This window comes from Loxodonta africana, chromosome 1 (genome assembly GCF_030014295.1).
Source record: "Loxodonta africana isolate mLoxAfr1 chromosome 1, mLoxAfr1.hap2, whole genome shotgun sequence".
Classification (NCBI taxonomy): Eukaryota; Metazoa; Chordata; class Mammalia; order Proboscidea; family Elephantidae; genus Loxodonta; species Loxodonta africana.
The window spans coordinates 21,565,387-21,591,175 of NC_087342.1; the positions used below are offsets into that span (position 1 = coordinate 21,565,387).

Sequence of the window (25,789 nt, forward strand, 5' to 3'; positions counted from 1 at the left end):
CCAAGAATACATTGATGTGGTCTGAAGTTTTTCTCAAAGGAGGGGTTTGAACATAGTATCAGTGGGTGGACAAAAAAATAAATCTCTGCTATGAAATATCCCATTTGTGAAATAGGAAATGGATATTTCTGGGGACGATTTCCACATCAAGGGAGTGCCGACTCACGCCATGGTAGTTAAGCCCTGCAAAACAGCCAGCCAGGTAAGCCTTTCTCGCCATCCACCTCCCAACAGTCAAAAGCGAAGAGAAACTCCCTTCAGGCTCACAAATTCTGGAGGGTCACAGATGTGTCTTATTTGAATCCCACATGTGGAAATTAGTGAGACTGTTTCCCTTATTTGCTAAAATAAGGATTGAGAGACCAAAACCAAACCCCTTGCCATCAAGTTGATTCAGACTCACAGCGACCTTGTAGGACAGAGTGGAATTGCCCCTTAGGGCTTCCAAAGAGTGGCTGGTGGATTCAAACTGCCAACTTTTCGGTTAGTAGCCAAGCTCTTAACCACTGCGCCACCTTGTTGTTGTTGTTAGGTGCCGTCAAGTCGGTTCTGACTCGTAGTGACCCTGTAGGACAGAGCAGAGCTGCCTCTTAGGGTTACCAAGGAGTGACTGGTGGATTCAAACTGTCAGCCTTTTGGTTCGCAGCTGATCTCTTAACCACTGGGCCACCAGGGCTCCAGGATTGAAGGAGGAGTATTTAATTCCCGGTACCTAGAAACTATGTCGGTATCTCCTTCTCCATTCCCCCGTCTCCTAACCAGGTCCCAGTGGAAGGCATTGCTATCCTGCATCAGTTCCCATTCTCATCAGCACTGCGGAGAATGACAGTCATTGTCCAAGAGATGGGGGGTGACCGGCTGGCATTCATGAAAGGTGCACCAGAGAGGGTGGCCAGCTTTTGCCAACCTGAGACAGGTGAGTGAACAGACTTGGATTATAACTGACAAATCTGTGTTTCTGGCCCGAATGTGTTCCCTCAGCACCTGATCTATGAATCCAATTGCCTACTGGTCGTTGCTAATTGAGTGACACATCAACATCCCAAACAATTCCAAAATCAAGCTTCCTTTTTCTCTCTTCCTATACTTCCCGTCTTGGTGACTGGTTGTCCCCAAGTGTGTTATCACTTTACCTTTCTTTTTTTGGTTGCTTCCTGGCTCCCAGATAATCTCAAACTTCTTTAGGATGTTATATAAGGCCCTTCATGATTTGATCCCATGTATACCTGTTGCCATCTAGTTGGTTCAAACTCAAGACAACATACTATGTGAGAGAAAGAGCAGTCTAGTTGGTCATAGGGTGGAGGGTAAATCAGAATTGGGGAGACTGGTGGCAGGGAGTCACTTTGTCAGCTAATGAAGTGATTCAGCAGGGGGATGATGGCCTGAGCTGAGGCAATGACAGAGGCCATGGATTAGCAACTGCTTAGGTAGAGGCACTGAGGGAGATTGAAGAATTGGAAAATTCCTGGGTAGGGAGTGATGGTGGTACCAGTCACCAAGATGGGACATACAGGGAGAGAGAAAGACAAGCTTGATTTAGATACTGTTTGAGATGAACTGTGCTCCATAGGGTTTCTAATAGCTGTAGATTCACAGGCCTTTCTTCTGAGGTGGCTCTGGGTAGACTCAAGCCGCCAGACAACCTTTTGGTTAGCAGCTGAGCTCCTTAACTGTTTGAACCACCCAGGGACTCCAGCCCTCTGTAGGACTCCCCAGATGTACCTTACCACTTTTATGATCACGTAATGTCCTTCTCCTGAGCTGAACTAACTACTCAAGATTTGCTCTATCATGCCTCCATGCCTTGGCTTGTGATGCTCCCTCAGCCTAAATTCCTACCCCCTCCTTCACCTAACCTCCCAGTCTGGTACATGCACCACTAAATGCTTCCGTAAGATCCTGTGATGGTCTGGTATCTTAGTTTTTGCCAGGGTTGCCATAGCAAAATACCACAAGTGAGTGAATTTAAAGAACAGAAATATATTTTCTCACAGTTCTAGAAGCTAAAAGTCCAAAACAAGGTACCAATTGCGTTGATCCCTTCTGTGGAGCTGACTTCCAGGTTCTGGTGATTGCTAGAAATCCTTGGCATTTCTTTGCTGCTTACAGATGCATCCATTTCTGTCATCACATAGTGTCTCCCTCTGTGGTTGTTTCTCTGTGTCCCCTTAATAACACACCACTCAGAAGGGATTAGGTTTAGGACTCACCCTACTCTGGTATGATCTCATCAACGTAATAAAAGATCACAGTCACAGGTACAAGCGTTAGCAATTTCAACATATATTTTTGGGCGGCCCAATCCAATTCATAACACCTGTATAATAGCAATGATCTCGTTTGATTGTAATTGTTGGTCTGCTGGCTGCATTTTAATCTCTGCATACCCAATACCTGACCGTAATAGACACTCTATACATGTTTATTGGTTAAACTGGAGAAGAAAAAAATCTCTGCTTTTTCTCCATTCTTTTTCCTTTTCTTGAGTGCTTCCTTCTCCTTTTAGCTTTACTAGATCCCAAGAAGTCAACCCTGACAATGTGGTTAAATGTAGAACTCTGACTGACTTGCTCCATGTACCTTTTTGAGGTGTGTTTCCTTGGGCAAGACTTGGGTCCGTTTGTACAGAAATTCTCAGTCAGCACTGTCTGAGTAACTGTTGCATACTAATCCTGTGTGGTTTTCAACAGTACCAACTAGTTTTGCTAGAGAACTTCAGATTTACACGATGCAGGGCTTCCGGGTCATAGCACTGGCGTATAAGAAATTGGACATTGACCACCACATCACTGCCTTGACAAGGTAAATGGGGAGCATTTTTATAAAGCAAAATGGTTTGGTGGAAAGATTCAATGGACTGGGATGGAACTCAAGGGGTAGGGACTGTGGACCCAGATCCATAGCTTGTTAGCTTCTCGTGCACGAGAGGTATCCGAATGTTGGTAAATGGTGATACAGTCATCCCTCCCTTGTCTAAATTACAAAGCTGATGTGAACATTGGCTGAGAGAATGTATGAGAAATGGCTGTTTAAACTGTAAAATGTGGTGTGATTGTATGGCTTTATGAAAACAGATGTGTGAAACAACCAGTTTCAGAGACGTTGAAATTGTAGTCAAATATACAAGTGGCTTAAAGAAAAATTTTTTTATTACAGTTGGTGTATTGGTTGAGCATTGTCATTAGGTGCTGTCAAGTTAGTTTTGTCTCATAGCAACCTTATGTACAACAGAACGGTCCTGAACTATCCGCACAGTTGTCACCATTGTTGCAGCCACTGTGTCAATTCATCCCTTTGAGGGTCTTCCTCTTTTTTCCTGACCCTCTGCCAAGCATGATGTCCTCCTCCAGGGATTTTTTTTGTCCCTCCTGATAACATGTCCAAAATACGTGAGATGAGGTCTCACCGTCCTTGCTTCTAATGGGCATTCTGGCTGTACTTCTTCCAAGACAGATTTGTTCATTCTTCTGGCACTCTGTGGTATATTCAATATTCTTCGCTAACACTGTAATTCAAAGACATCGATTCTTCTTCGATCTTCCTTATTCATTGTCCAGTTTTTATACACATATGAGGCAATTGAAAACATCAGGGCTTGGGTCAGGCCCACCTTAATCCTTAAAGTGACATCTTTGCTTTTTAACACTTTAAAGAAATCTTTTGCAGTAGATTTGCCCAATGCAAAGTCTTGTTTGATTTCTTTTTTTAATTGTACTTTAAATGAAGGCTTACAGAGAAAATTAGTTTCTCATTAAACAATTAATCCACATATTGTTTTTAGACATTGGTTGCCAACCCCATGACATGTCAACACTCTCCCCTTCTTGACCTTGGGTTCCCTTTACCAGATTTCCTGTCTCCTCCTGCCTCCTAGTCCTTGCCCCTGAGCCGGTGTGCCCATATAGTCTTGCTTTGCTTTGTGGGCATGTCTAATCTTTGGCTGAAGGGTGAACCTCAGGAGTGACTTCTGAAGTGATTTAAAAGGGTATCCAGGGGCCATACTCTTGGGGTTTCTCCTGTCTCTGTCAGACCAGTAAGTCTGGTCTTTTTTTTGTGAGTTAGAATTTTGTTCTAAATTTTTATCCAGCTCTGTCCGGACCCCTTTATTGTGATCTCTGCCAGAATAGTTGGTGGAGGTAGCTTGGCACCATCTAGATGTGCTGGACTCTGTCTGGTGGAGGCTGTGGTAGTTGTGGTATGTTTTTTGATTTCTTGACTGCCGTTTCCATGGGTGTTGGCTATAGATCCACGTAAAATGAAGTACTTGATAGCTTCAGTCTTTTCTCCATTTATCATTTTTTTTTTTGGTTATTGGCCCAGTTGTGAGGATTTTTAATTTCTTTATGTTGAGGTGTAATCCATACTGAAAGCTGTGGTCAGTAAGTGCTTCAAGCCCTCTTCACTTTCAGCAGGCAAGATTGTGTCATCTGTTTATCCAAGGTTGTTAATGAATCTTCTTCCAATCCTATTGCTGTGTTCTTCTTCATATAGTCCAGCTTCTCTGCCTATTCGCTCAGCATACAGATTGAATAAATATGATGAAAGGATACGATGTTTATGCACACTTTTCTTGACTTTAAACCATAAAGCAATGTTTGCCTGAAAAAATTCTTGGTAAGAAATATACAGTTTTATGAAACAAAGAAATATAGCTTGGACTTAACACATAATATAAGAAATGTTTACAGAAAAACAAGAAAAGCTATTGAGGGGAAATTCTAGACAAAGCTTTCATATGAATATACTAAAATAGGGACCCTCAGAAGCTAAAATGGATCAGGGTATTTATTAGTCCAAATAATTTGTTGTTGTTATTGTTGTTGTTTATTATTTTCACTGTTTTTAGCCCACCTTGTTTATTTCACCTTCAATACCGTGTCCAATACTCTATGTTAGCCACTATTGGTAATACTATTGTGCATATAATTAAGGCTGACTTTATTATTTAGACACAAACTCACAATATTTAAATAACAGAGTTCTAACATACTTGTTTTCAATCCTATCAGACTCAGCACTCTGTTGTTATAACTATATTTTTCAATATTTTCTTAAATGTTCTAAATTAAATTTGCATATATTCTCTGTAAAAAAAGTAACATCCTACCTACATAGCAAAACTAAAAGCAAACAATGTGATACATTACAATAAACAATATATATTTCAATAAACACTCAGTGGGCTCCACTAAAATGAAAAGAAGTAACAAGTCCTTAGACCTGTGAGGAGAGTCATTGTTGACGTAAATGCTACATGTGCAAATTGATACAGGAGCGTTAGACACTGGAGTTTCAAATACCACAAGGAGTCTTGCTGTCTGTAAGGTGACTTTGTGAAGTGGTTAAAAACTCTTGGGAAACTTTTGAACAAAACAATACAATCTATTCTCAATTCACATGGTAGGTGCATTCCTGGAAAATTCAACAGAATATTACTATACAAAAATACTTTGTCTTCATATGTAGAACAGAACTAAGGGCTAGGCTCAGGAAATAAGAAATAGTGTTTTCGTGTCTATGAATGTCTAGTAAAATATTCAAAAGGCTGCAGAAAAATTCTTTTTTTTTTTTTTTACTGTGCTGTTAATGAAAGTTTACAATTCAAGTCAGTTTCTCATACAAAAACTTCTACACACATTGTTATGTGACCCTAGTTGCTCTCCCTGCAATGTGACATCACACTCCTTCTCTCCACCCTGTATTTTCCGTGTCCATTCAACCAGCTCCTGTCCCCCTCTGCCTTCTCATCTCCCCTCCAGACAGGAGCTGCCCACATAGTCTCATGTGTCTACTTGAGCTAAGAAGCACACTCCTCACCAGTATCTAATCTTTGTCTGAAGAGTTGGCTTCGAGAATGGTTTTAGCTTTGGACTAACAGAGAGTCTGGGGGCCATGACCTCTGGGGTCCCTCTAGTCTCAGTCGGACCATTAAGTCTGGTCTTTTTACTAGAATTTGAGGTCTGCATCCCATTTTTTCCTGCTCCCTCAGGGATTCTCTGTTCTGTTCCCTGCCAGGGCAGTCATTGGTAGGTAGCCAGACACCATCTAGTTCTTCTGGGCTCAGGATGATGGAGTCTCTTGTTTATGTGGCCCTTTCTTTCTCTTGGGCTCATATTTTCCTTGTGTCTTTGGAATTCTTCATTCTGCAGGATAATTCTTTATTTTGGACTGAACATTGCAGAAAATCTTGGATAGACACCCCCCAAATTTTTTTTTTACTCTATAGACAGTACACCTTTACTGAGCATCAGGGATGTGACCCAACCCTGTCACTTTGTGAATGGGCAAACTGAGATCATTGAGTGTTGGATTCCTGGGCACTTCAGGCCACTCTCCCTGGGGCCAGCTTAATGTGACCCCTGAAACTTTGACTCTTACAACTCTGTATATTTGTGGCAGATCAACTCAGATCAAGGTCACTCAAGACTTAGAGCTAAGAGTGGACTTTGACATTGGCTTTCACGTTTTAGAGAAGAGAAAACTTGGGTCCATGAAGGATGTGACTCATTTGGGAAAGGAACTAAATTTCCCGTGAGCTTACTGCCAGAAATATATCAAGGTGTTGGCAACTATGCTTCTGCTTTCAATTATTGTAGGAAATTATTTGCTTATTTATGAGTTGCAGACTCAAGGTGATGGGGGCCATGTACATAGATGAAGCACTCACGTTGGTGGCAATAGGGAAGGGTGAGGGCAGGAGAGTACATCCTCTGACCAAAGTCACTGATGTTTGTACTTTTTAAAATCAGGTGAAGTCTCAACCCAATTCAGTAGTAGGATCTGATCACAGGTCTTCAATTTGCCTCTCTTGTCTGAAAGCCACATCACCACTTCCTACTGCCGATCTTTTGCTTAGCAGCCAAACTCTTAACCACTACACTACCAGGAATCCCATGTCTACTCATATCATATCTACTTAATCTTTCCTAAACCCTGAGTAGTGAAGAACATTCTTTCTATTTTATGTGGTTACTCAGGGTGCTTCCAGCACCAATATCATGATCTATTTGTGGGTTATTGGCCAGCTTTATGCATATTTCATCCTTTAGAAGTCACATGGGTGCTAAGAACATGAGGTGAACATGAGAACAGGGATGACAATGTTCCCTTTGTATTGAACTCATCACTCTTTATTAGTTTTAGAAACTTTAGGAGCAGATATAATGTCTGTAGGTAGCAGAAAATGATAGCATACCATTCCAAGTTGCAAAGCTTGAGACCCCTCAAGGGACTACTTAGTATCTTTATTTCTTGGCTCACACTGAATGCCCATGAAAAGAAGAATCAAGTAGTGCTAGACTAGAAAAGACCTTGGAAATGCGTTAATTCCACTCCCTTTCTTTTACAAAACAGGAAATAAATTACCAGATAAAGAAAGTGATTTACCCATGATCACATAGCAAGGCAGTGACAGAGCTGGGGTTAGAACTCTGGTCTCCTGATTATTGTGCATTGAACCTTGCAAAGTCTGGGAGCCAGAGGAACCAGAAATCTGAGTGCCAAGTTGTGCCACAAGCAGCAGAAGACATTTTATCCCTGGAGCCATTTTCTTGGCCCATTCTGGTACCTTCTGGTTGGCCCATGTCATATCATCTCTGAAAATATCTAAAGTCTGAGGCCTTGGTATGAGGGTCACTAGAAAATTGGAAGATCTCAATCAGGCATTAATTACTTATCCTTGAAAGACCAGTTCAAATATCACCCCCTCCAGGAAGGCTTTTCCAATCACTCCATCCAGAATTGTTTGCATTTCCCCCTCTTTTTCTTGAGCCCATAACCAAGGTGGTCATGTCTAACCTTTTCCTTCCTGCTCAGTGTGAAATCTATGGAGTTAGGGGCTACTATATTCTCTTCATATTCTCATATTCTCGCTTCTTTTTTCCTTAGTCTTGTTCCTTGCTCTTATTAGGTGCTCAGTAAATGGTTATTGACATGAATTTGGGATACCTGTGAGAACCCACTAACAGTAGAGTTTCTTACAGAGGAAATCAATTTTCCTGGCAAATAATTGTCAGGATAGGAAAGAGAATATTCAAATCAGGCAAACATTTGTTGAGCACTCCTGCGTATGAGGCTGTGGTTGAGCACAGAGTCGAATCAGGCTGGCCTTGCCCTCAAGGAGTGAGGCAGAGAGACAGATTAGAAAGCAAATGGTGACAATATATGGACAAATAAAATACGAGAGAAACTGAGCTAGAGGTAATATGTCAAGAAAGCAATTAGTTCTCTCTGTGGAGGCCCTTATGGAGGAGGAGGCATTTGAGCTGGACCTCAAAATATAAGAAAGCTTTCAATGACAGATCATCAGGAACTTGTAACCCTTTCCCTTATACAGATAAGGAGGAAATGTATTATGACATTCTAGAGCAAATATCTAGAGACGGTTAAGAATAGAGCATGTTCAGCGAATGGTGAATGGTCCAATTTGGCTGGTGGCCAGGGTGGGTGGAGAATTTGGGGATAGATGAAGCTGAAAAGGTAGTTTGGAGTCAGATCCTTGAGAACTCTGAATACCTGGTTCAGAAGAACAGAGAATGCTGTCTGTCCTTCCATGCCTGCTCTGAAGTGAGTGCTGCAAACTGGGTCCACTTCCTGTTACTGTGGAGGTATTGGCAGCTTCCTGGTAGCATCACTGATGCTATTCCATGCCCCTGGCAGATGTGAGGGCCCCAACTAAGACACGCATGGAAAGCAAGACAAGGGGGCAGGGTGCTTCTTTCTTGTTTTTTGGCTCAAATTAGGGAGTGCTGGTGTCTTGCTCTTATGTCTGCTAGAGGTCTCTGGGTCCCAGATAAATGAGTCAGGAGACATTTTTGAGCCCTTGTCCTACATGTTCTTCCCTGTACTTGGTGGAATGTCTTGAAAGTGTTCAGAGGCCTGGCCTTGCTTACTTGCAGAAACGTTCACACTTTCTGCAGAAGAGCAATGCATTTGGTTTCGGGAGAGGGAGGAATGGGTGGCGATGGTGGTGGTAGCGCTAATACATGAATACAGCTTGTTGAGATTAGGGTCTCATGCTTCCTGGGGTTAAAATAACATTTCATTTCCTTTTCTTTTTCTGGAGACTTACTTATTATTTTTTGATGTTTTGTGCCAGAACTAGAACTACTCTTTGGTAGTTGCCAATAGATGAGATAATAACAATCGGGATAGCCACAGTAGGTGTAAGAGACCTTTGTGGTCATTTGGTTCATTTTCTAGGAAGGCTAAAGCCAATCTTTTGCTTACTAGGTACTCCCTTCCTCTTGATTCAGTCGGAGTAAATGTCTCAATACCATTTGTGCCCCATTCTGTCTTCTTTCTGCATAGCTCTTGGCACATATTCAGTGTCTAAAGAATGGCGCTCGAATGAGTGAGTAGAAATCACTCTGACGGGAAGGTTTTTGCCTTTGTTTTTGTTTTACTTCCAAAAAGAAAGAAAAAAAAAAAAAAGTAAAAGCTATTTCTGTTCAATCATGTATATATTTCAAGGGAGAAGGTGGAGGCAGACCTGATATTTCTGGGATTGCTGATCTTGGAGAATCAACTGAAGGAAGAGACAAAACCTGTCCTGGAAGAGCTCATCTCGGCCTGCATAAGGACTGTAATGATCACAGGTATAGGACAAAGGCTTCTGTGAAAACACTAAAACTTTGGTGTGGACAGAGAGAGAGAGATTCGCTCATTTAATAAATATTGGTGACCACCCACTATGGAGCAGATGCTATTCTAGCAGCTGGAGATGGGTGAACAAAAGGCAAGATCACTGCTCTCATCCAGCTTACATTCCAATGGGATGAGATAGAAAAATCAACCAATCAATCAAATAAGCAATTAATAATAAGTGTTATGGAGTCCACTGGTGCTGCAAATGGTTAGACACTCAAGAGTCCACTGGTGCTGCAAATGGTTAGACACTCAACCACTAACTGAAAGTTTGGTGGTTTGAACACTCCAGAGGCACCTTGGAAGAAAGGTCTAAAGATCTGCTTCCAACAGGTCACAACCTTCAAAACTCTATAGAGCACAGTTCTACTCTGCAACGCACGGAGTCCCCTTAAATTAGAATCAACTCAACTGCATCTGTTTTGTAACTAATATTATACAAATTTGTACAAAAAAGTATGTACTCTGGGTGGCACAATTAGTTAACTTCCTTGGCTGCTAACCAAAAGGTAGGGTGTTTGAGTCCACCCAGACGTGCCTCAGAAGAAAGTCTTGGTGACCTACTTCTGGTTTTTACCAGCCATTGAAAACCCTATAGCGCACAGCTCTACTCTGACACACGTGGGGTCACCATGAATCAGAATCGACAGCAACTGTTAGTAAGCGTTATGAGGCACACAAAGCAGGGTGGTGAGATAAAGCGTGTCTTGTTGGCTACTTTAGCTGAGGTGGTTCAGAGAGGCCCCTCTGAGAAGGTGACATTTGAGATCAGACCTGAATGAAAAGAGGCATACAAAGGCAATGATTTACCTATTGTGAAGTGATTAAAAAAATTAAAAAAAGTGATAGGAGGAGAAAAAGGTGTAGACTGTGTGGTTTGCAAGCTACACTGAAGGTCCATAAACGGAGATCTATGATTCTGGAGATAAAATGATCCCATCCCCTCTACTCTCACTCTCAGACCCCAAATCACACAAACAAGCTGCAGCGAGAAAGGATTATGCAGGAGAAATGTGTGAGATGTTTTCGTGAATGCTTGGGAGTGGAAGCTACAATTTAATCAGGAAAAAGACTAGAGGTGAATAAATGATTTCTTAATGAATTAATACTTTTAAGGGCATTGCACACACAGGTTGCCTCAAAATTCCAAGCAGCTATATTACTGCTAGGATGAGCGTTCTACCCAGTGGCATCAACCACTCCATGGGCGCTACGTCCTTCCGGTATGATTGAGCTGTACACGTGAGATATTCACGAAGTGTTGGCAAATGAAAGACATTTGAATTGCTCACAGACAACATACAGCATACAACAGGAAACTCTTCCATGATGAGTGGTCCCCCCTGGCTTGAAAGCTGTCTGGATGGAGATGGAAAATTCTTCTACGCGTGCCCCCACTTTGCACTGTGAGCAAGGGACTAGGACAGGTCCATGATGAGAGTTCCCTCCAGGCCAAAATCTGTCCAGGTGGGACAGAAACTCTTTTGTGCATGCCCCATGGTGCACCGTAAGTGAAGGACTAAGAAGGTCTTCCTCACTCAGTTTTATGCTCCAGGGGTTCTGTGCCTCACTACACACATTACAATGTAGATTTTTCTACCTGACCACCCAAGGAGGGGGTAGTTAGACATCTGGGCACCAGCCTGGAGTTGTATTTCTTTAATCTTGTTAGTTATTAAGCTTTAAGGGGGTGGTTTGTTTGGACACCTAAAGATGTTAGCAGGAGGAGGAACGGAGAAGACCACGGCTACTGAACTAATCTGAAGGACTGTCTCTTCCCATTGAATGTATGTTTAGATTCCTGTTGGTATATATTTATCAACCTTATATGTATCTGATTATTAAAGCCAAAATTTAAATAATACTTTTTAATTTCCTCCAATGTAAGTGTAAAATTCAGAAGTGTATTTCTCACTCATGTTCCTTTTGCAGCTTCCCAGAATTTGTTAATGTTATCTAAAGACTGGGCTGAATATAAAATTCTCGTATCAAAGTTCTTCTCTTCAAAATTCTGTTAATTGCTGCTTCCGTTATCTTTTTTTTCGTATTATTATTGCAGAAGAGAAGTCTGATGTCAGAATTTTGTTCTTCTGTTGTCAGAATTTTGTTCTTTTATACTTACCTTGTTTATTTGGTCTGGGTATTTAAAAACTTTTTTCTTTGTCTTTATAATTTAAAGCATTTTGAGGCTACTTTTTAAAACCAAATTGCATTATATTTATCACCTAATTTACAATGCTGTTTTCATTTTTGTCCATCTCTTTTTCCTTTTTTTTTTTGCTGGTTTGATCATGTTGCTCTTCATTCCATTTTTTGCTCTTGTTAATTTGGATCATCTACTGTAATTTTTTCATTCTATCAATGGCTGTTTTCCCTTTCCTTGTTCTCATAATCAGACATATTGATTCTATTATTTGTGTCACCAAGATACAATATTTCCCAACCAAGGCACATACTTACCCCCACCTGCACTTCCCCTGAACCCAATTCTGGAGTTGGGAATGCTGGAGTACTTGTATGGAATTCTCCCTCTCTTCGTGTTCTCCTCCTCTCTCCAAAAGACTTTTAGATTACTTATTCTCTCCCATTCTATTCCCCCAAAACGATCTAAGTGTTGCTGCGTTAGCTCACTAGTTATTAAATTTCCTCTTTCTGTTTCAAAAGTCTTTATTTAGCTTTTAAATGCAGATCCTTATAACTTATTCATAACCATTTAGAAATATGTAGAAATCAGAGTTCATCTCCCTCCACCTTCTTCAGTTCCTCTCCCCTTCTCCTGAAATTTCTACTATGTTTCTTTCCTTATTTGATTATAATTTTTCCCGAGTATTGTTCTTGGATGCAATAGAGGGGTTTTATGATCTCTGATTTCTTACACGTTGTTGTTAGGGGCCGTTGAGTTGGTTCTGACTCAGAGTGACCTTGTGTACAACAGAATGAAACACTACCCAGTCCTGCTGCATCCCCACAATCCTTGTTCTGTTTGAGCCCATTGTTGCTGCCACTTTGTCAATCCATCTCATAGAGAGTCGTCTCTTTTTCACTGACGCTTTACTTTACCAAGCATGATATCCTTCTCCAGGGACTGGTCTCTCCTGGTAACATGTCCAAAGTACGAGAAGTCTTCCCATCCTTGCTTCCAAAGATCACTCTAGCGGTATTTCTTCCAAGACAGGTTTTCTGGCAGTTCATGGTATATTCAATATTCTTCTCCAACACCATAGTTCAAAGACATCAATTCTTCTTCAGTCTTCCTTATTGATTATCCAGCTTTTGCATGCATGCGAGGCAATTGAAAATGTCATGGCTTGGGTCAGGCACCCCTTAGTCCTCAAAATGACATCTTTGCTTTTGAACACTGTATTTTTTACATATCCTGGGCTATCTTTCTTTTCACCTGCTAGGTGAATGCTATCTTGCCTGGGTATAGGATTTTTATTAATGTTGTATAGATGCTATGGAAGCCCTGGTGGCATCGTGATCAAGTGCTACGGCTGCTAACCAGAAGGTTGGCAGTTTGAATCCACCAGGTGCTCCTTGGAAACTCTATGGGGCGGTTCTACTCTGTCCTATAGGGTTGCTATGAGTTGGAATCGACTCGACGGCAATGAATTTTGGTTATAGATGCTATTCCTTTGTCTTTTGGCTTTTGGTATTGCACATTATAAGTCCATTGTCAGTCTAATGTAGATAACTTGTTCTTTTCTGTGTATAGCCTTTTTCTTAAACTTCGAGTTTAGAAATGTTACCAGGGTACCCCTGTATGTCTGTCTTTTCTCATTAATTTAGTCTGGAACATACAAGGACTTTTAATCTGTCTTTCTCTTAGAAACATTTCCTCTGTTGTTCAGCTAATTAGTGCCTTTGTCTCTCTTTCCTTTTTCCTTCTTATTATTCACATGTCAGGAGTCCTGGATCTATCCTCTCAATTTCTTATTGTTTTTCTTGTAATTGTCATATTTTTGTAATTTTGCTTTAAGATTTTTTTTTTTTGCACTCAATTTTTTCAAACTGCAAACTCAGGTCTCAGTAATGACCATAGTCTCTTTCAAATCACCTAGTGAATTGCTAAATTTTGTTTTGAAAGTAGAAGTGGCTCTAGAAAACACTGGGTTTTTGTTGTTGTTTGGTTGGTTTGTTGTTGGTGCTGCATCTGAGTTTCCTTAGTGCTCTCACTGCTTTCAATGTAGGTTTCATTGGCCTCCAGCAGCTGCTCACCTTTGTCATGTGTTCTGGTTGTTCTACCTGATCTTTTCTTACCTAGCTTCTGGAACTCTTAGGTTGTTATATTTCTTTGTCAGGTGATCAAGGCTCAGCCTGGGCTGCACCTCCTAAACAGTGGAACTGTCGTGGGTAGTGGGTGGCAAAGGGGGTCTGTGGTGCCCTGCTGAGGCATCTGGAGGAAGCCTCTTAGCTCTCAGGGCTCTCTGTACTCTTCCAACCTCAGAGCAGAGCAGCTTCTTCCCACTAGTTCAGCTCTTTGGACTCATTGCCATCGAGTCTATTCCGACTTACAGTGACCCTGTAGGACAGAGTCAGACTGCCCCATAGGGTTTCCAAGGCTGTAATCTTTATTTTTTTAATCTTTATGGAACAGACTGCCACATCTTTCTCCCACGGAGCACTGGTGGATTTGAATTGTTGACCTTTTTTGGTTAGCAGCTGAGGGCTTAACCACTGTGCCACCAGAGCTCTTTGGAAGATCCTCATAAATATTTCAGTAGCAACCTGAGAGAAGCTGTGTTAGGGACAACCAGCAAGACGCTGTATAATTTGTTTTTTAGTTGCTGCTCTAGGGATCGCAATATACTTACCTACCCTTTCAAGAAGCCAGACATGCAAACCCCTTACTCTCTCCTCTCTGTGTTATCGTTGTCATATGTATGACATGCATCAAAAACCCTGCCAGACAATATTATAGTTTTTACTTTCAACAGTCAAGAGTTAAAGGACAAAAGTGGAGGAAAACAGTCTTTTATATGTACCAGGATATTTATTATTTCTGTTGCTTTTCTATCATTCCTGAAGTTCCATTTTTTCCTTCTGATGTCATTTCCTTTCAGCCTGAAGAACTTCCTTTAGCATTTCTTTTTGAGTATATCTGCTGGTGACAAATTATTTTAGTTTTCCCTTATCTGAGAATGTCTTTATTTCTTCTTCATTCCTGAAGGGGATTTTCACTAGCTAGAAAAAAAAAAAAAAAAATTTTTTTTTTTTTTTTTTTTTTTTATAGCAGCTCTTTTCTTTCAGCACTTTGAAGAAGTTGTTCCATTGTCTTCTTGCTGCCATGGTTTTTGATGAGAAGTATATCTTTTTTCCCTTATATATAATACATTGTTTTTCTCTATATGCTTTTAAGATATTTTATCTTTGATTTTCAGCAGTTTGATTATGTGTCTGGGTGTTCTACCCACTGAGTTTATCCTATTTGGGGTTCATTGAGCTTTTTGAATCTGTAAATTTGAGTCTTTTACCAAATTGGGGAAATTGCCAACTATCATTTCTTCAATTTTTTTTTTTTTTAGCTCCAGTGTCTTTCTTCTCTCTTTCTTGGGCTCTAATGATGTGAATGTAAAACCTTTTGATAGTTCTGAGGCTATGTTCATTTAAAAAAAAAAAAAAAACTCTCTGTTCTTTAGATTGTGTAATTTCTACTGATCTGTCTTCTAGTTTATTGACTCTTTCCTCTGTCATCTCTTTTCTGTTCTTGAGTCCAACCAGTGAATTTTTTTTCCTGGCATTATATCTTTCAATTCTAAACTATCCATTTGGTTCTTTTTTATAGTTTATGTTCCTCTGTTGAGAACTTCTATCTTCTCAATTATTTAAAGAGTATTAACTTTTACCATAAGAAGGAGGCTTATAATAACTGCTTTAAAACTCTTGTCTGATAATGCCAATATCTGGATTATCTTGGGATGGCATCTGTGGATTGTTTCTTCCTAGAACATTGGCCAAATACAAAGGTTTTTCATATGTTAAGTATCCTGAGCATTTTGAATATTATATTGTGAAATTTGGTATCCTGTTAAAATCCTGTGGAGAATATTGATTTTTTTTTTTTTTTTTTTTAGCAAGCAATCACAATTTGTCTTATCTATTGTAGGTGGTGGATCGAATGTTAGTTTAGATTTCAAAGCTTTTGCTATACTATTTGGGCTGCCCCACTCGGGGATTAGTCTGCGTCATAAGAGGCAATTTATATTTTACTTCAGCTCTTAAAGGTTTGCTATATGTTTTCAGGTCTGTTACACACACTGTGGCTCTAGGCTGAGCCTAGGGCTTATCTAGGTTCATATATTGAATTAGTCCTTTTACTCAGCTCTCTCCTTTCCAGGATTTCCCTTATACCTTCTAGCCCATAGGGTCCCTTTTGACTGTTTCTCTGGCCAGAAAGCCTGAGTTTAATTTGGAGTTTTAGCTGCTTGCACAGCTTTAGAACCCGGGCCCACCCTCATGTCAAAAGTACAAGAGGAAAGAGAAGGAAAAAAAGGACACTCTTCTACATGAACTCCCTTCCACATGTTCTGGCTGATTTTGTTGACTTTTAAGTGTCCTTAGGTAGCTGCTTTTTGTGTTTTGTCCAGAGTTTTCAGCTGTAATCAGTAGAAGAGATAGATTGCAGCGGACTTGCTCCATCTTAGCTGGAAGTGGAACTACCAGATACTATATTAAACCAGAAGACTTTTGCTCAACTCTTGCAAAGCTACTGACAAAAGACATAAATAGATTTGAATTTTGTCTTTTCATTTTTCCTTCCCACTCTCTGGCAAAAATACACTGGTAGGTCACGAAGTAACCAGATGAAAAGCAGTAAGAACCAGAAAAAGGATCATGGAATTATGGAAGACCAGGACTGACTCTGAGAGACTTTGGGGATTATTTTTCTCCACACCTAAAATAAGGTTCAAACTCCTTTCCTCACCTTGCCAGGTCCTACATGAGTTGGCTCTATTTTTTCAACCTTATTTGGGCATATCTTACTTCTAGGTGACAATCTTCAGACTGCAATAACAGTGGCCAGAAAGTCTGGGATGGTTTCTGAAAACCAGAAAGTCATTCTCATTGAAGCAGATGAAACCAGTGGATCTTCATCAGCGTCTATCTCTTGGAAATTAGTAGAAAAGAAGTACCACATTGTATATGGCAATCAGGTATACCTGGAAACAGACCTTCCACTCTAGTACCTAATTTGTCTCACAGCTTTGGTGACTGAATAGCTTTGGCCAGCAGGGATGTGTAGGTGACAAAGAGTCACCATACTTCTCCAAATGTCGGACACATATGCAGATCATGAACTCAATTATATCACTTTCCTACACCATTCTTACGGAGCTATAAGGTACAGTGCTTTCTGAGTGCTTGAAATAATCCATTTTCTTAAACTTAAAAAAGAAGTTGTTGGATCTGTATGAGAAAGAATATAGTAAGTGGGGCTGCAAATCTCATTCCCCATTTTTCTGTTGCTTGTCAGCCACCTCAATGGGCTTTCCTGGGAAAGACCCCACTATGTGCAGTGGAAAATCAGACTATGCATCTGAGTGGGTGTTATGGATTGAATTGTGTCACCCCAAAATATCTGTCAACTTGGCTAGGCCATGATTCCCAGTATTGTGTGATTATCTACCATTTTGTCATCTGATGTGATTTTCCTGTGTTGTAAATCCTGCCTCTATGATGTTAATAAGGCAGGATTAGAGACAGTTATGTTAATAAGTCAGACTCAATCTACAAGATTAGATTGTGTCTTAAATCAATCTCTTTTGAGATAATAAAAGAGAAAAGTGAGTAGAGAGACAGGGGGACCTCATACCACCAGGAAGAGCCAGGAGTGCTTGTCCTTTGGATCTGGCCTCCCTGTGCTGAAAAGCTCCTAGACTAGGGGAAGATTGATGACAAGAATCTTTCCCCAGGGTCAACACAGACAGAAAGCCTTCCCTTGGAGCTGACATCCTAAATTCGGATTTCTAGCCTCCTAGCCTGTGAGAGAATAAATTTCTCTTTGGTAAAGCCTTCCACTTGTGGTACTTATATTACAGCAGCACTAGATGACTAAGAGAGTGGGGAGAAAAAGTTTTACTCATTTTTCTCCAGTCTTCTCAGTATTCTGTCTCTATTGTGTCCTTGTGGAACAATATTAATTCTGTAAGGAAAAAAAAATATTAAGTTCTCACTTCAGGGAGAGATTTGTTAAGCTGCAGTGCTTTTGTACTTTACATTTGAAAAGGGTGAAATCTGTTCTTCTCTGGGACTCTCTGAGATCAAATCAGGGTGAGAACAGGACACGAATAAGTGTTATTCTCCTGTTCACTAGGGGCTGGCACGTACAATGATAGATCCAGCAAAGAGAAAGTGCCTTTCTGCAGAAACAGGGCTGGAGTGTAACTTTTGAAGAGAGACTCTGGTCTATCTTTGTTGCCTTCTCTCAGATATACTTGTGGTCTTAACCACTCTATCCAGTAAAAGGGTCCAAAATAACTGTGTCTTGCTTTTCAGGACAATTACATTAACATCAGGGAAGAAGCCCCTGGTAATGACAGAGAAGGAAGTTATCATTTTGCCCTAAGTGGGAAATCCTTTCAGGTTATAAGTCAACATTTTAGCAGCCTATTGCCAAAGGTAAGTTCTAAGAGAGTGCTAATCTCACAGTAAATATGCTGAAGATTGTGCCTACAGAGAATGGTCCTAAGTAATATCAAACCTCTAACTAGGCAAGATACAGCTATTGAGTGGTTAGTTCCATGCGCTATAAGGAAGGCAGATATTTTTGCAGAAGGTATTGTTATCTCGTTTTCTAATAGATTTCAAATAAGTAAACTTGATCAGCCAATTTTCTACCATCTGCAGGACTGAAGTGTCAATGACTTCTGAAGTCGTAAGAATTGCTTTTGGGTAGCTATCGCTATACTGCTATGGTTAAGGATCTCATCCAAAACCAACCAAACCCATTGCTGTTCAGTTGATTCCAACTCATAGCAACCCTATAGGACAGAGTAGAACTGCCCCATAGAGTTTCCAAGGAGCACCTGGTGGATTTGAATTGCTGACTTTTGGTTAGCAGCCATAGCTCTTAACCAGGGTTTCTAAGGGGCTCATAGTATTATGAAAATACTAAGATAATACAGGAAGCAGGCCAAGAATAGAGAACTCTGCTAGGTTTTTGACAGAGGGGCTCTGTCCTGAAGACGGTCAAACTTAAAACATTTCTCATAAAGAACAAACCCGTAGTGGGGGCAAGTAGGTTATATATATATATAAATAACATATGAATGAACTAGAGAAAGATTGTATCCAATGTAGCCCAAACAGAAATTATTCATATTCAATTGCTCATCATTTTAGTTCTGTGTAAGAAAAAAAGAGTAAATACTTTGAGATGGAGTAAGTACTAAGCTGAGTTTACTCCCAGGAAGAGAAGAGAACACACAGATATAAAACACAGGAGGATTTAGGGTCTATAGGATAGACCTTAGGTAGAGGCAGCTGGTTATAGGCTTTTATATTCCCAAACCGCCAGTGTTCCACAGACCAAATTACTTTTAGGATATTAGTTGAGGTTCACAACTGGTTGAATTCAGATGGTATGGTTAAGCCACAGACCACATATAGTAACTATTTCACCATTGGCCGAATGATTTTCTAGAAGCAGTTACCTCCTCCCTCCTCTCCTGACACATGCTACCTTGCAATTTCTCATACTCTACTAGTGCAAGGTTCCATTAAGCCCAGAATTTTTTAGGACCACATTCCCCATGGTAGCTAAGTTCCTATAGGTCACTATTTTCACCACAGTTAATTAAGCAGTCATCTTTACTAATTTATGGTCTTCACTGGTTACTTATCTGATGACTGAAGTCTCAACGACTATCTTATGAACCAAAGAACCTTGGAAACAAATTTTTTTCTCATTCCCGGGTACAATCATCAAGCCTATATTCTGAGTGTTATCAATTTTTTTTTTTTTTTTTTTACATGCGTGACCAACTCACATGACAAAAGTTTTCATTCTGCGCTTCCTTACAGATACTGATCAATGGGACCATCTTTGCAAGAATGTCTCCTGGGCAGAAATCCAGTCTGGTGGAAGAATTTCAGAAACTGGAGTAAGTTCTTTACCAATTCAGGTGCCATGAAAGGCATGAAGGCATGGCAGTCAGGGGAGAGGCGAAGGTATAGGGAGTCATTCAGTTTGGCTAGGGAAGTAGCCCTTAGCTGGGCTGCACATGAGAATCACCTAGAGAGCTTTGAAAAATTACAACACTAGAACCCCACTTTCCAGAGGTTCTGTTTCAGTTGTTCATGCGGGATTTGGACATCAGTATTTTTTCAGTGCTCCTCAGATAAGTCAGCTGTGCGTCCAGAGTTGAGAACTACTAGACTAGAGCCCACAGGGGCATAAAGAGGTGTGGTGAGAAATAAGTCTGAAAGGTAGCGTGAGCTCTGATACTGGAGACACAATGAGCTTTTAGACTTTCTATAAGCTGTCCTCATCACAGTTATGATAGAGGAAGATTCATGTGACAAGAGACTCATATAACTCCGAGAACATTTAAATATCCCTATGCCAAAGCACCCTCTGCACCCAACATCAGAAAAGTGCTATCTTCCAACATGGCTGGGTCTCCAGTTTTAGACAGAACGGGCAGTCCAAATAAAGTGCCCATCATTCGGGCCCCTTTATTTTTTGTTAGTGGAACCCCACAGAGTATCAGAGGCTTTCTCTACTTCTGGCTCTTGACCACATCCACACACCTTTGCCTCCTCCATCCCCCTACTCACTGGATTCATCTTTCAGGCAAGCTTATGGATTCAAAAAGTTCCATCTTCTCAACATGGTTGAAAACCTGGAGAGTAAGCTTTGTTGGTGTTAGTGGCCATTGAGTCGATTCCGACTTGTGGTGATCCCATGTGTACCAGAGTAGTACGGTGCTCCGTAAGGACTGGAAGTACATCCCCAGGCCTTTATTCCAAGGCATCTCTGGGTGGGCTTGAACCTCCAACCTTGCTATTAGCAGCTGAGCATTTAACCGTTTGCAATACCCAGGGACTCCTGAAACCAGGAAAAGGTGTGCTGATTTATCAACCCATTGTGTAAACTATTGAATTACCCTTCCCTTCTCTTCGGGAAACTCCCTTAAAATAAAAATATATTTGAGTCTTAAGTATGAAGGCCATGTTGTCTTTTCAATTAGAGAAATTAACTGGTAAGATTGCTTTGATTTTCTTTGCAATTGACATGGTTCCCTTTTAGTTACTTTGTAGGGATGTGCGGTGATGGAGCCAATGACTGTGGTGTAAGTATCTGTTAGTGTGGGGGACCATAGTCTATGTCAATTATACTTACCTGAAGCCCTTTAAAGAGAATATCTCCTGGAATATACACCACTTCCAGTCACCTTGCTGGGGAAACTCATGCTGAGGGAGTTGGGAAGGATTTGACCAAAGCCACCCAAAGACTCAATGGTCAGTAGAGACTAAATGGGGTGGAATTTGGTTCCAGAGTTTGGCTCTTTCGGCTAGGTATCCCAATACCATGTGTTTCTCATGGAGCAGCCAGAGCACAGGTGGGTCATCTCCTGGCTGGTGCTTGGGCCCATAGTCACCAGACATGAACCTTAGCTGGCTTTTACTACGGGGCCTCAGTGGAGACCTATGTGAGCCTACATGGGCAGTGAACTGACTGTTTTGCTTTCAGGCTTTGAAAATGGCTCATGCAGGCATCTCTCTGTCAGAACAGGAGGCATCTGTGGCCTCACCTTTCACCTCCAAAATTCCAAACATTGAGTGCATACCACACCTTATCAAGTAAGTAGGCACTTTCCCCCAGCATTGTTTTATCTCTTCAGGCGAAATCACGTTGTCTTTTCTGGGAAAGACCAGGGAAGCCTTGGTTGTACTTCAGGGCTGGGAGAGTGCTTTGTAGTGGAATGCAGTCAAACGTTCTACTGCTAAATGGATTTACCAAGAGTTAAAAGTAAAACTCTGAGAGCAATGACATTTCCAATGAAAGCCACTGATTACATAATTTTTACAATATTGAAATGTGGAATTTATTACTGCTTTGACAGTGTTAGTCATTCCTCTTATATATTTAGTTACTTTTTTTATTGTTTCTACTTAGATCTGGGAGATTGAGAGAAACCTTCTCTTCCCCACTTGGCTTCTTTCCCCATGCCTCTTTGTGCTTCCTTCTGTGTACCTTTGAATTATCTTTCTGATCACCAGTTTTCAAAATATTTCTTCATCTTTGCTGCTCCCCCTAAAATTTCCCTTGCTTCTTTATTTCTTCCCCCAGACATGTACTTCTGCTGCATTTTATTTGAATGATAGAGATAGTTAGCAATGTGGATACTCTTGGTTATTATAATAACTAGCATGTGTTTGTACTTTATGGAGAATTTTAATGCCTGTTATCTTATACTTCAAAACAGCCTGGAAATGTAGGAATGGTTATTATTTCTTGTGCAAACAAAGCAATTGTGGCTCAGAGAACTTAACTGATGTGCCCAAGATCACATAACCATCTAGAATTAGGGACTCTAGAATACAGATTACTTACTCTAATTAGAATTCATTTTGCTTAAATGCATTTTATGTAAAAATTTCCTACTCTTCTTGCCATATTAAAGTAAGCTCTTGTCAATTTTTTAATTTATTCATGCATTCAATTGTTGAGCAGGCACTTAGTGCTAAGCACTGTTGGAAGCACTGGGAACCCAGAAGCAGGAAAAAAAAAAAAAAAAAACAGGCCCTAGATCTCATGAAACTTTTGTTGGTGAAGGCAGTCAGGCATTTAACAAATACAGAGATAAATAAAGACAATAGTTATGTTTTTAGTGGTTAAGTGCTATGGCTGCTATGTAATCAAAAGGTTAACAGTTTGAATCTACTGGGCACTCCTTGGAAACCCTATGTGGCAGTTCTACTCTGCCCTATAGGGTTGCTATGAGTCAGAATCGACTCAACGGCAAAGCAGTTTTGTTTTTTTTTTAATCAAGAAAATAGAGCCTGTGGGAGGAGCAAAGGAGCCCTGGTGGCACAATGGTTAAGAGCTTGGCTACCATCCAAAAGATGTATGGTTCAAACCCACTGGCTGCTCCATGGGAGAAAGATGTGGTTGTCTACTTCCATAAAGATTACAAACCCTATGGGGCAGTTCTACTCTGTCCTATAAGATCTCATAAGTTGCAATTGACTCAACGACAACAGGTTTGGAATTTTTTTTGAGGGGTGACACAAACATTTAAGCACTTATCTACTAACCAAAAGGTTGGAGGTTTGAATCCACTCAGAATTACCTTGGAAGAAAAGCCTGAGGATCAAATTCCAAAAAATCAGCCATTGAAAACACTACTGAGCACAGTTCTACTCTAACACACACATGGAGTCGCCATGAGTTGGAAATGACTCTGGGGCAACTGATATATATCAAGGGGAAAAAAGATAATATGAAATGTAGTAAGGTGGTTCAGGAGGGGAGGTTGCTGCTTCAGATGGGGTGGTATGGGAAGGCCGCTGGAAGGAGGTGAGGATGAGGAGGATCTAACTACCTTCTAGGCAGAGCATATGGCAGTGGCGAAGTCCTGATATGGGAAAAATCCTGGCTTGAGGATCGGATTTTAGAAACCTAGGAAATCATTATGACCACGTTGTCGCTGTATGCCATTGAATCAATTCTGACTTATAGCAACCTTATAGACAGAGTGGAATTGCCCCATAGGGTTTCCTAGGTTGCATCTGAACCAAGTCATGATATTTTTAATCACTTCATATGCATGTGAAAGGTGGATTATGAGTAAGGAAGACTGAAGAACTGGAGCCCTGGTGGTGCAGTGGTTAAGAGCTCAGCTGCTAACCGAAAGATCAGCAGTTTGAATCTACCAGCTGCTCCTTGGAAACCCTATGGAGCCGTTCTACTCTGTCCTATAGGGTTGCCATGAGTTAACATCAACTTGATGGCAATGGGTTTGGATTTGGTTTTGAAGAATTGATGCTTTTGGGTTATGGTGTTGGAGAAAAATATTGAATATGCCATGGACTGCCAGAAGAACAAACAAGTCCGTCTTGAAGAAATACAGCCAGAACACTCCTTGGAAGCAAGGATGGTGAGACATTGTCTCACGTACTTTGGACCTGTTATCAGAAGGGACCAGTCCCTGGAGAAGGACATCATGCTTGGTAAAGTAGAGGGTCAGCAAAAAAGAGGAAGTCCCTCAATGAAATAGATTGACACAGGGGCTGCAACAATGGGCTCAACTATAGCAATGATTGTGAGGATCGCGCAGGTCCAGGCAGTGTTTCGTTCTGTTGTATATAGGCTTGCTATGGGTCAAAACTTACTCAACAGCACCTAACAACAAAAACAATCTTTATGGGAGCAGATTGCCAGGTCTTTCTCCCATGAAGTATGGCTGGAGGGTTTGAACCTCCAGCCTTTCGGTTAGCAGCCAAGTGCTTAATCATTTCCCCACCAGGGGTCCTTATCATGACCATAAGTAAATCTAAACCTATTGTTTTCCCAAATGAAATAGATAAAAACGATATTTTATAAGCAATCTATCTTATGCTTTAAACGTGTACTATATGAGTCGAGATCTACTTGATGGCAACATGTTTGTTTTTTGGTATTTGCTCAATGTCACTCAACAAGAACACAAATTAGCATATTTATGGTCTCTCTCTCTCACACACACACACACGGACACAAAACAGTTGCCATGGAGTCAATGTTTACTCCTGGCAACCCCATGTGTGTCAGAGTAGAACTGTGCCCTGTAGGGTTTTCAGTGGCCGACTTTTCAGAAATAGATCGCTAGGCCTTTGTTCTGATGTACCTCTGTGTGGACTAGAACATCCAGTCTTTTGGTTAGCAGCTGAGCATGTTAACTGTTTGCACCACCCACTTCCAGTTTTCAATCTATTTAAATTTGATACAGGACTCATTTCAGTAAGCATGTTGTTTTCAGTATAGTTTTAGAAATAGTTGGGGATTACAAAATGAAATTTGAATCAAGTACTTGCCAAACTCCTAAAACATCTGCATAGATACTGACCTCAAATCTGCAATCTTATTTAAGTCCCTGAGTTCACAGATGTGATGGAGAGAGGGAAATGAGCTTCCAAGCTACTCTAGTGATTAGGAACAAGATCTGGGACTAGCTCCTAGGTAACCTGACTCTGAATTCAGGAGCTGAAATAATGTTGGCAGAGAGGACAAGAGTAACTTTAAATGTGGGTTCCACTGTTGGATCAAGGTCTGTGAAAACTGGCCTGGAATTGATCTTCCCTGAAAATCTCGCCAGCTCCCATTGGCCCAAGGCTGTCCAGTCTGTCAGATAAACAATCTGGTAATCAGACTTCTGATCTTTTCCATCCTGAGCTCAGCTGAACAAACAGCCCAGAATAACCAGCCTCATTTCTTTTCCTTACACAGGGAAGGACGTGCAGCTCTTGTGACCTCATTTTGCATGTTTAAGTACATGGCTCTCTACAGCATGATTCAGTATGTTGGTGTTCTGCTGCTCTACTGGGTATGACTTGGAACCTAGCCTCTTGGTTAGTGAGAACTAAAACCAGTGGAGGTGCGCTCTCAATTTGCAATGCCTCTTAATGAGAGAGTGTAAATAGGATATTCGAGCACCAGGAAGCCCTCTAGAAGTATTTTAGAAAGTAAATCAGAAATGGACAAATGTGCATGGGAAAGTTTGTTAATGTCAATTCTCTCTCTCTCTGACACGCCAACCTTTTATCTGGTGGTCGCTGAGGATCAGGACTGAACACAGCACTGCTTCTTTCCTGGTCACTTTCACCTATCCAGTTTGGGCAACATCTCTACCTTCTCAGTTCCACAATGGTTCTAACATTGCATACCATTCATTAAGGAGATGCTTCTCTGCAGTGGTGTGCTGGTAAATGTTTTATAACTCGATCTCCCTGGATAAACAAGCCTCAATTATTAATGTTTGCCAATTGCCGTGGTATAAATTCTTCCACTATAGCCGATTTCATGCTTCCAACTTGGCGTCATTGAACGTGGAGTTGGGAGGACACACGCACTGTTATGTAGTACTTCCACCATGTAAATGCAATAGATGGAAATACCCTCAAGAGTATAGATAAGAGTAAAATACAGTAAAATTAT

General features: G+C 40.8%; 1 protein-coding gene across 1 annotated transcript in view; it reads left to right on the forward strand.

Annotated features, from left to right (window-relative positions):
* The window catches only part of ATP13A4 (ATPase 13A4), a 93,547-nt gene that overhangs the window by 45,423 nt on the left and 22,335 nt on the right, over window positions 1-25,789 (forward strand). Inside the window, exons 15-24 of the mRNA XM_064279854.1 lie at window positions 116-202; window positions 763-916; window positions 2,694-2,805; window positions 9,475-9,599; window positions 16,639-16,802; window positions 18,145-18,267; window positions 19,672-19,751; window positions 20,900-20,942; window positions 21,344-21,453; window positions 25,082-25,178. Coding sequence (XP_064135924.1) covers window positions 116-202; window positions 763-916; window positions 2,694-2,805; window positions 9,475-9,599; window positions 16,639-16,802; window positions 18,145-18,267; window positions 19,672-19,751; window positions 20,900-20,942; window positions 21,344-21,453; window positions 25,082-25,178 — 1,095 coding nt within the window. The remainder of the gene's footprint in view (window positions 1-115; window positions 203-762; window positions 917-2,693; window positions 2,806-9,474; window positions 9,600-16,638; window positions 16,803-18,144; window positions 18,268-19,671; window positions 19,752-20,899; window positions 20,943-21,343; window positions 21,454-25,081; window positions 25,179-25,789) is intronic.